Raw genomic sequence first — 11,662 nt, 5'->3', positions numbered from 1 at the left:
CATTCCACCCTTTTTTTTTCTACAAGCGCACCGCGTGCCACCGCAATCAATTCCACCCTCACCACCTGGGTGTCTGGAGCACTTCGACCACCCGTTGTGCCAGATCCTTTTTTCCACGCACATGCAAACTGTGGAATCAACTCCCATCGGCGGTGTTCCCTTTAGATTACAACATGGGGTTATTCAAGGGGCGGACCAACTAATTCCTGAAAGGCCGGCAACGCATTGGTGGTTCCTCTGGTACTGCAAATGTTCGTGGGTGGCGGTAATCACTTAATATCAGGTGACCCGCATGCTCGTTTGCTCGTCATTTTTATTTAAAAAAAGCAACGGGGCAGTTCAGTACCGGTCTCACCTCGCAAGTGGGTTACGCAGATTATCAGTAACACGCTAACAGACTTACCGTTATATTTAGCAGTCGCAGCCTACGCGAGACACCAAAGTGGCAGTCGAGACCTACTTTAGCTGAACTTAGTCTGCCTAGATCAAAGACTTCTGTAATACCTATACATTTTTTAAATGAAAATCTGTATAAGTATATAATAAATATATGTATAAATATATGTCTCCGTGTGTGCACATAATGCCACCAATAGAAGTCGCTGGAGGGAGATCGCACGAGCAGCAGTGAAGAATTCATAGCCACGACCACTCTGTCAAGAGTGAACAATTGAGAAGAGAAGAATATAAAATTTAAAGTCCTGACTGACTGACTTATATATCAACGCACAGCCTAAACCGCTGGTCCTAGAAACATGAAATTTTAAGGGAGTCTTCTTTGTAAAGAGTAGGTACCTATCCACTAAGGGGATTTTTCGAAATTATATCAGTTTTCAATAAGAAACAAATAAGTACTTATTTTAAAATGTTTTTATTAATATTCACTTAAATAGATACCTATCTACTTAATTTACTTATTTTGAATTGCTAACTGTAGTCGTTTCTATTGGGAGTCCTCCAGTCTTGGCGTTAGGGTTTTCTGTACCTGTAGAATAAACAGATGGTTAGTAGACTTACCTATTAATCATTAATCACTTACCCAAAAATTAAAACCGGCCAAGTGCGAGTCAGACTCACGCACCGAGGGCTCAGTCGAATTTTTTCGACATTTTGCATGATAAATCAAAAACCATTATGCATAAAAATAAATAAAAATCTATTTTAGAATGCACAGGTGAAGCTCTTTCATATGATACCCCACTTGATATAGTTATCTTACTTCGAAAATTGAAAATACTAATTTATTAGTTCATGACCACAATTTAATTTTTTTCGTGTGATGTAACCACAAATTCACGGTTTTCAGATTTTTCCCCAAATGTCAGCTATAAGCCTGCCTGCCAAATTTCATGATTCTAGATCAACGGGAAGTAGGTAACCTGTAGGATTCTTGACAGACCAACAGACAGACAGACAGACATACAGACAAACATACAGACAGACAGACAGATATACAGACACCAAAGTGATCCTATAAGGGTTCCGTTTTTCCTTTTGAGGTTGACGGAACCCTAAAAATGATGATGATGATGAAAAGATTAAACAGAATCAAATAAGTTTACTTGAAGGTGCAGCATCTTGGTCCGTCATCTGTGGCGCAGCTGCTGTGGTAACGATGTCTGCAGGATGAACTCCGTTACTGGAAATATTGAAAACAACCGTTAAGTGCGAGTCGGACTCGCGCACCGTGGATTCCGTACTACAGAATAAGTGAAACGGTAAAAATCACTTTTGTTAACGAACCGCAAAACTAACTTTTTTTTGTGGAGATTTATTTAAAAAAATGTACTACAATCGTATTTTATCGCCATTTTGCACGATAAATCAAAAACTATTATGCATAAAAATAAATAAAAATCTGTTTTAGAATGCACAATGTAAGATGAAATAAAACGAAATGTAAGATTGTTTAAATGTTTATTATTTGTAACGTATTAGAATAAAGGCTTTTTTATTTTATTAGTAGGTTTCTTGACAGACAGACAGACAGACAGACAACAAAGTGATCCTATAAGGGTTTCGTTGTTCAAATGCGTTTCGTAAATTTCGCTCGCTTATTTTGCACTTTTTTTTTTTTTAATGCATTAAAATATACAAAAAAAAAATGGTTGCGATTTAATGTCAGGACAATATAGATTCGCGGAGGAAAAATCTAGTAAATTTAAACCACACGCATATCCCTATGATGATGTCACTTACCCAATTTCGAAAATGGTCTTGGTGATAATCTCCCCATCAACTGCAAACTGTGCCTGGTAGACCCCCTCATACGTGGAAGAGTACTCGGTGAAACGCACCGTGATTGTCGATTGAGTGGCCTGAAGTAAAAGTTACATCTTTTTCGGCTCGGCATTCATCGGCTACAATGGCTTCATGACTACGGGTTATATTTTGACCAAAAAATACTTTAAAATCCTGCAAGTCCATCTTTCTGCTATACAAAGTTAGTTTTAGTATACGCAAAACCTGAAAGTAGTTTGTTCAGAATCAGTAACAGAATCGATTGCAATCATTTTTAGTACGGGTTATATTTTGACCAAAAATTACTTTAAAATCCTGTAAGTTTGGACACCTAGTTGAATGACCGCACCAGCTGATTCGAGCCGTGCGAGCGAGAGCGCACTAGATCGACGCCAGCCGTCCCGTTCGCTCACAGCCGCTCGCTTGGGGTGACCATGTTTTTACGAGGACAACGACTCAACACAACAAGCTTATAACTTTTTAAGTTTTCATTAAATATTTTTTCTTTATGTAAATTTTTGCGTATACTAAAACTAACGTTGTGTTCATCACTTACCACCAAAAGAATCAAGGGCTAACTTATCATAGAATATTGAAAAATTGGTTTTATAATTTACCGTATAAAACGCAAATGAACCGACGGTATTTCTTCGAGGAGATGTCTCAAGAGGTATTCCGTTAACAAATATCTGAAAGTATATTAATATAGGTATATAGTACGCGACAGGTTGAAATGGCAATCGCGGAGGGAACGCCCCGCACACCCACACAAAAAAAGTTTTGTTTCAAAAGTAACCTTTTCAGCGGAACAGCCGTCGCACGTGAAGGAAACCTCGTGTTGGAATGGTTTGCCTTCCTTCGGAGGAGGTATCAGCTGCACTTGGTTGATTGTCACCGCTGCAATACAATACACATAAATAAAACTTGTACTTATTAAGTACTACGCAGAGAAAACTTTGTTAGCAATATTGAGGATATATGTCGCGAGATTGAAGCTCCTGTGGCGACATCTAATTATTTCATTGTAAGCCTTCGCTCTCCTACGGATCAGTAGGAGAAACTGTAGTATCATTGTTGTATCATTGTTGATGATGATGATGATGGTGAAACCTTCGTATGAATTCAAGACTTAGCGCCATCTAGTGTCTATATGTGGAACAGTGATAACAAAAATAAATGTTAAATAAATTTACTTACAAGGAGCTGAAATTTAAATTAAATATTTCATTTTACTATATTATTATCTAGGTAGGTACCCTAAGTAAATTTTTCAAAAAATAAAAAATAATTCGTAATAGTTACTTACAATTATCTGTGAAAAACAAAAGAATATTTTTATAATAATTAATAAGTAACCGTTTAAAAAAAGCAGAAAATCATAAAATCAATCAATCAACAACTTACTTTCGATAACAGCTAAAACTTTCCTGTAAATTTTTTCGTGCTTCTCAAACACCCCCACGTACACGCACGAGTAATGGTCTTCGAATCTGTAGAAGATCAAACATATTTTCTAAATTACTAGGTTTCTGGAGGAGTCAAAAGGGGGTCAAGAGGGGTCGAAGGGAGTTAAGAGGGGTCGAAGGGGGTTGAAAGGGGTCAAAGGGAGTCGAGCGAGGGATCGAATGCGATCTAAAAGGGTTTGGGGGCCATCTGGAGAGGTTGAAGTTGAACATCTTGGTGACGGGTATAGCAGCAAGTTTATCACATGCGAGTGCGCACTGCGCTGTCTTCACGACACAACACGTCGCTCAATGAGCATTCAAAACACGAGTGATTCTGCGTCTGTTCGAAGCTGGGGAATTATGAAGGGGTTGAGGGGTTACGGGAGATATAGGGAGTTTGATTGGGGTCAATGTGAGTTTGTTTTATCACAGTGATCTAGAAGTTGAGCATGTTGGTGACAGAGAATGCAGCGAGATTGAGGGCGTTTATAAGGGGTTTGAGATGGAGTTAGGAGAGATATACAGATATTGTGGAAATGATATATGGGAAGGGATAAGGGAGGGCGAAAGCGGTCAAGGGTTGTAAGGGGTCAAGAAAGGTTGAAAGTCAAGAGTTGAGTCACAAGGGTTCGAAAGGGGTCACAAGGGGTCGAGATGGTTTTTAGTCACCTGGGGAAGTTGAAGTTGAGCATCTTGGTGATGGGTATGGTAGTGAGCTTGCCCCACGCGAGCGCGCTGTCTCCACGACACAGCACTTCGTTCAATGTGCAGTCAACACATGTGTAGTTCAGTGTCTGATCGAAACTGGACCCCACATCCACTGAGGCGGTTAGACGACTCGTCTTTATTTCTGAAACGATTTAAACATTTCACTAGCGACAAAATATACAGTATGCGGCCGAAAGTGATGAACATCGGCCTTTAGAATGACATTTCATCTTTGTAGATCGTTGTCTCTGTCACTCATACCCATATTACGTTTTGTCGGTCTTAACGACCGAGACATGTGCTCTACAAATCTGCTATCGATGTTCATCACTTTTGGCCGTGTACTCTACCTTAGTTTTAGTATACGCAAAATCCGAAAGTAGGTATAGTTTGTTTATAATGAGACAGAATCGATTGCAATCATTTTTACTACAGGTTATATTTTGACCAAAAAATACTTTGAAATCCTGCAAGTTTGGACACCTAGTTGAATGACCGCATGCACCAGCTGATTCGAGCCGTGCAAGCGGGAGCGCGCACGATCGACGGCAGCCGTCCCGCTCGCTCACAGCCGCTCGCTTGGGGTGACCATGTTTTTGCGAAGACAATGACTCAACACAACAAGATATAACTTCGTAAATATTCATTAAATATTTTTGAAATTTTGTATATGTTTCTGTAAAAATATTCGACACTCGTATTTCGTTTTTTGCGTTAACTTAAACTAACGTTGGATATCCGAAAATAGTAAGTGGTCAAATAAGGGCCATAGTGGAAATATATTTAAACATATATTTCAATAAAAAGATTATTTGTTCATTTATTTATTTATTTAAATACCTACTTGATTTTAAGTAAGTAGGTACATTGAGTTTAAGGTTTGGTGTCGTGTTAAAACAATTAATTAAATTCGAGTAATAGGAAGTACTTATTTCTAAGGTAAAATTAAAAAAAAACTAAGTATTTCACTCAAGTAAACGTGCTTGGATAAAATAAAGATAAAAATCTAAATAGTCACAGGAGTTAAAACCCTTTTAACTCCTGTGACTATTTAGACTCCACTCACATATTAAGATCTATGAAATATGTTTAAACTTAATATTATGGTAACTTGATATAATTTTGTATAAAAAAATTACCGTTTCCTGGAAATTAAATAAGGTTTAAATAATATAGTGTAAATATAACCATCAATCAAAAAAAATTACGTGAGTAGGTATAAAAATTCTGGTTTTTAAATCACAGTTTATTACCATTTTTAGCTGATAACTAGTTTATCCTCACGACTTCGTCCGCTTCGTCCCATAAGGGTTGAATTTTCAAAAATCCTTTCTTAGCGGATGCCTACGTCATAATACCTATTCAGACCGCTTCGTCCAGTAGTTTGAGCTGCGCGTTGATAGATCAGTCAGTCAGTCAGCTTTTCTTTTTATACATTTAGATTTGAACTAGCTTATGCTCGCGACTTCGTCCGCGTGGACTACATTTAGATTTGTTTTCACTTACCATTATCTAAAAGAAATGTAAGATATTTTATTCATCGATGATTTTATTACTTCGGTCTTAGGTCTACTTTACGAGATATAAAATTGCAATTAAAAAAAAACGGTAAATAAAAATGGAAAATGAAATATTTACCTTGCTCTGGAATTTTAGTAATTTAACTTGTGAGTATATTGACTAAAAGCTGTGATAGCCTAGTGGTTAAGACGTCCGCCTCCTAATCGGAGGTCGGGAGTTCAATCCCGAGCACGCTCCTCTAACTTTTCGGAGTTATGTGCGTTTTAAGTAATAAAATATCACTTGTATTTAACGGTGAAGGAAAACATCGTGAGGAAAACTTTACACTTGATAGTTCTTCATAATGTTCTGTCAATCCGCTCTTTGCCAGCGTGGTAGACTATGGCCAAACCCCTTCTCATTCTGAGAGGAGACCCGTGCTCTACAGATGAGGCCGGCGATGTATTGATCATGATGAAATTGACTAAAAAAAGTTGACTAGTGGATGGAAAACTACACAAATGCTTTTTCTTGCACAAAAAACTTTCGGTTATTGAAAACAGCTTTTATTTAAACCAATGACGACCAATATCGGAAAAATAATGGAAATTACCTGGAGCTGTAATTAAAAAAAATTAGTTAAGTAAGTACCTATTATTTTATTCGGTTTTTGCATTTTTTCGGCTTCAATAGTAGATTATTCAACACGGAGGTAATGTAACGTCACGGGCGTCGGGATAAATCCCAAGCGTAACGAGGCAATTTAGCGTGACTCTCGAGCGTAGCGAGGGTGTTGCATCTAGAATCCTGAGTGAAACGCAGGGTTTAGGGGCGCCCAAGACTAAAACAGTATCACCTCCAAGTTCAATACTCTACTTTTCACTAATCGAAAGTGCAAAATCGGAAGTTCCGAACTTTCTTAATCGTAATCAAACCTAGTCTGTACTTACATAGGACAGTCAGCATTTTAACTCTTTCTTCTATGCCATCCTTGTTCTGAATGATCGCGAAGTAGTCTCCATAGTCTTGTGGTCGCGTTCCGTCTATTTCGAGTTCTAAGTATTGTTGGCTGCAGAAATGAATAATACAAACTTTACTTTTCTTTACTTTTTTGAACTTTTTGACGACCTCCCTGGCGTAGTGGTGGTGAGTGGTGTCGTAGTCTTATAAGTACGAGATCCTAGCTGTTAATCGCAATTTTATCAGTTAGAGGGATTTCACTAGTCTGTGTAAGTCATGTTTCAATAATGTTTTCTGTGAGTCGACTTTTGATGCTGCGAATGTATGTGCGATTTTATTTTCATGCAAAACCTTGTATATGCGTACTCTTGAGATTGAATTCTCTGTGGTAGGCAACAACCAATAAGCGAACGGACGCGCGCTGTGATTGGCTAAGATAATATTTTCTCGCCATTCAAAAATAAGATTTCTGCACAGGTACATCGCGGTAGGTGTAACTTATAAAAGTTTGTTTAGAGTGCGCTATGGATAAAGTTTTTGTAATAAGATAGTAAGAATAATATGACTTACCGTTTACCAGCTCTGAAAAGGTAATATAACTTGTTTTAATCATATAAGTAAGTAATAGAAATTATAAAAAACGCACTTTAAAAGGAAAAAAGGAACCCTTATAGGATCACTTCTTTGTCTGTCTGTCTTTCGTGTCTGTCAAGAAACCTATAGGGTTCCCGTTGACCTAGAATCATGAAGTTTGATAGGTAGGTATGTCTGCACAAGTAAAGGAATAAATCCGAAATCCGTGAATTTGTGGTTACATCACAGAAAAAATAAATTATGTGTTTCATGTGAAATATTCTAATATCATTATATTAGAATATTTTTAGAATAGAATTTAGAATTAGAATAGAATTCTAATATCATTGGTTTCATGAACAAATATTAGTATTTTCAACTTTCAAAGTAAGATTAATATACTAAGTAATAGATTAATATACAAAGTAAGATTAATATACTAAGTAATAGATTAATATACAAAGTAAGATTAATATACTTTCATGTGAAAGGGCTTTACCTATATATTATGAACATTTTAAAACAGATTTTTATGCTTCATAGTTTTTGATTTATCGTGCAAAATGTCGAACATATCGAAGAAATACGACTGTATAGTTCGGAACCCTCGGTGTGCGAGTCTGACTCGCACTTGGTCGGTTTATTAACATAAAAATGTTTCTTATGTTTAAAAAAACCGGCCAAGTGCGAGTCAGGCTCGCGCAATGAGGGTTCCGTACTACAGTCGTATTTTTTCGACATTTTGTACGATAATTCAAAAACTATGATGCATAAAAGTAAATAAAAATCTGTTTTAGAATTTACAGGTCCTATGATATGATACCATATTATGATACCTTTCATATGATACCCCACTTGATATAGTCACTCACTTCGAAAGTTGTAAATACTAATTATTAGTTCATGACCACAATTTAATTGTTTTTGTGTGATCTAACCCTGAATTCACGGTTTTCAGATTTTTCCCCAAATGTCATCTATAAGATCTACCTACCAGCCAAATTTCATGATTCTAGGGTCAACAGAAACTACCCTGTAGGTTTCTTGACAGACAGACAACAAAGTGATCCTATAAGGGTTCCGTTTTTCCTTTTGAGGTACGGAACCCTAAAAATATAAAAAAAATTGTTGTTTACGCCATGTGACGTCATTAATCCCCATAAACTGCCGCTATACAAAAAATCACGTCATTTTATTATTTCAGTCCAAAGACCCTATTCTGCCAAAATCATATAAAACAAGCTGCTCCAGAAAACTTCGTACCGCCTAACAGTCGATTCTATTTCAGGATTTTTTAAATTTTTCTCTCCGTAAGAACCATCCCCGTACTTCAAGGAATATTATAAAAAAAGAATTGGCGAAATCAGTTCAGCTGTTCTCGAGATTTGCGATCCACATTTAGCGATTCATTTTTATATATAGAGAAGAAGAAGATATATAACTAGGTACGTACTTACTCATCAACATAATCCCGTATCTTATACTTGGACGTGTCCAGGTTGTATATGTTGTTGTCGGCGGTGCGTACCATAACGCTCAGCAGCTTACACCTGTCGCACCGGTACGCTATGTTCGTCTTGTTCTTGTTCTGCCCCGGGATCAGTTCTAGGGAGCGAATTGACAACGCTGCTTTGCCGCTAGCTGTTACAAAAAATATCAACATAATGGATATATATACGTATTATTACGTTTTTTTAATTAAGTTCGGAAGGTAGGTGTGTACTAATAATAATATACTAATAATACATACACACACACACACACACACACAATCATACACACACTGTTGTAATTTTATTTTAAACTCTATTCTGTTAAAATAGTTTAATTATAATTTTAAGTAATCTCTTTTGGCCTTCTGTATAACAGATAACTACCTAGATTTAAATTTAAATAATAATTATGTATTTACGCTGTTGATTACTTTCAAATAAACAAAAAAAAAAAAAAAAAAACAGACAATTCTATTAAATATACTTAAATCTAAATTAAAACTAAAATAAATTAAATTAAATCTAACACCTCATCGAGACCACCGCAGCGAGGCATTGTACCCAAGATGCTGGCAGCATTACCCCTTTGGATGGCCAAACTAATTCTTTGACCAAGGTAGCTGCCAGCTCTCGGGTCCCCGGTTGACTCGATAACCCTTTTCGAAATGTCCTCAAAAAGAGCTCGAGCCCCCGGGCTCCACGGCCCCAAGGTCTCCACACCAAAAGGCACGAATATGACGCTCCCATCGAGGTTTTCATATTTGCGCCTCTTGGCCTGTTCGGCGCTGATGGCCGCTGCACCCGCCATAGAGGAGGTCGCCTGAATGTGGGATGCAGCTAAAGTGTAGGTAAAAAAATTAAGTATATAATGTTGTACAATGGTACGGAACCCTTCGTGTACAAGTTCAACTCGGGCTTGATCGGTTTTTAAGTAAACCTATATTCGCGCAGACGAAGTCGCGTCATCATCAAAGGTGACTAACTGAAGACAGTGATTGACTGATCTGACACAAAGTTTAAACTACTTGACGGATCGGACTGAAATTTGGTATGTAGCTAACTGTTATGGCGTAGACATCCGCTAAGAATTTTTTGAAAATTCAACCTCGGGTAAAATATAGTGGTTTGAAATGTGTAGTCCACGCGTACGAAGTTACGAACATAAGTTAGGATATTTTTTTATAATTTTTTAGTGTTTTACCTACACTTCAAGTCAACAAGTTCAAGTTCAAACAGTCGCTTCAGTACTGAGAGAACATACGTATCACAAATTTCGTCACTGGCGGTAAGCGAAACCGTGGCCGAGTTGGTCAAGGCATCGGGCGCGAACCCAGAAGATGCAGGTTCGATTCCTGCCGGTTACGCAATTTTTGATATGTATTTAAAATTATTTAAAAAGTTAGGATACTTACAAAATTGCCAATAATACAAGGTCTTCCAATGGTTTGCTATATCCTCATTTAATACATGCCGAATACATACATCTCGAAGGTAAGGGTCACAATATATTCTGTGGTAAGAGACGTAACGGAGGGATCGATATACAAACTTGTTTCTGTGGATATACTTAGTACCTACTTACAAAATTTCCAATAATACAGGGTCTCCCAATGGTCGGTGACATTGTTTTGCTGTATCCTCACTAAATACACGCCGATCTCCTCGGGCCCCCATTTCGGGAACGTAAGCGTGATGGTGACGAATCTACCATCAGGACTCCACTTTAAGTTGTAATGACTCTCACTTAGTTTTGTACCCTGCCAAAAATAATGTTACATGTTCAGAAACAATGTTAAGCCGAGTTTCTTGCTGGTTCTTCTCGGTAGGAACGGCATTCCGAACCAGTGGTAAATTAAACTACTTAGTTAACGATTTAAAAGCACTTGTAAAAGTTTATTTGAATAAAAATCTATTCCACTCTATTCTAAGTTTTCTTAGTGCTAAAAAATTTACGAAACTTTTCACCGCGATTAATTAGCCCATTGACGAATAATGTAGCTTTCTACTGGTGAAAGAATTTTCAAAATCGTTTCAGTAGTTCCAGCGATTACTTCCTACAAACAAACTTTAACTCTTTATACTTAAAATACTACTTACTTGGTATAGATTTTAAAATAAGTACTTTTAAATGACGTAGGTACTAAAAATGTATCTATTTATACGTGTGATTGCAACAAAAACTTACCAATAATTTCTCTGGCTTCCTGAACGTCTAGAAAATAAGTTAGTTAATAGTCAATTATTTGGTAAACCTTGGTCAAAGAATTAGTTTGGCCATCCAAGGGGGGATGCTGCCAGCATCTTGGGTACAATGCTTCGCTGCGGTGGTCTCGATGAGGTTTTAGATTTAATTTAATTTATTTTAGTTTTAATTTAATGTTGTTTTTTTAGATTTAAGTTTATTTAATAGAATAATTGTACTTAATTAAATTTAGAAATAAAGTACTTTCCCAATTTGGTTTTTTTTAAATATTAGACATATTGCTGATTAATATTCCCCTTTCCCCTCCAATTAAGCGTAAAGCGGTACGACAATAGTGCAACGGGTGGGGTTTGAACCGGCGACCTTTCGGTTTTCAGTCCGCTCCTACAACCGTTGAGCTTTCGAGGCTCTCAAAATTTATAAGTCACATGAATAATTTTGATTCAAAAACATTATTGTATATGTTATAAGTAGGTATATGACACAGGCAATGACAAAAATAGGGATTTGATCAAATCCCGGCAGATATTATAAACAAC

General features: G+C 37.0%; 1 protein-coding gene across 1 annotated transcript in view; it reads right to left on the bottom strand.

The window, feature by feature from the left end:
• Positions 1–879: 879 nt before the first annotated feature.
• The window catches only part of LOC117994911 (uncharacterized), a 43,072-nt gene continuing 32,289 nt past the window's right edge, over positions 880–11,662 (bottom strand). Inside the window, 10 exon segments of the mRNA XM_069508115.1 lie at positions 880–985; positions 1,563–1,639; positions 2,200–2,318; positions 3,038–3,138; positions 3,646–3,731; positions 4,356–4,536; positions 6,845–6,963; positions 8,885–9,068; positions 10,503–10,677; positions 11,106–11,132. Of these exon segments, the coding sequence (XP_069364216.1) occupies positions 915–985; positions 1,563–1,639; positions 2,200–2,318; positions 3,038–3,138; positions 3,646–3,731; positions 4,356–4,536; positions 6,845–6,963; positions 8,885–9,068; positions 10,503–10,677; positions 11,106–11,132 (1,140 nt within the window). The 3' untranslated portion in view covers positions 880–914.

This window comes from Maniola hyperantus, chromosome 28 (genome assembly GCF_902806685.2).
Source record: "Maniola hyperantus chromosome 28, iAphHyp1.2, whole genome shotgun sequence".
In the NCBI taxonomy this organism is placed as follows: domain Eukaryota; kingdom Metazoa; phylum Arthropoda; class Insecta; order Lepidoptera; family Nymphalidae; genus Maniola; species Maniola hyperantus.
Note: the sequence above shows the minus strand (reverse complement) of the source record. Positions and strands in the feature narration are given on the sequence as shown.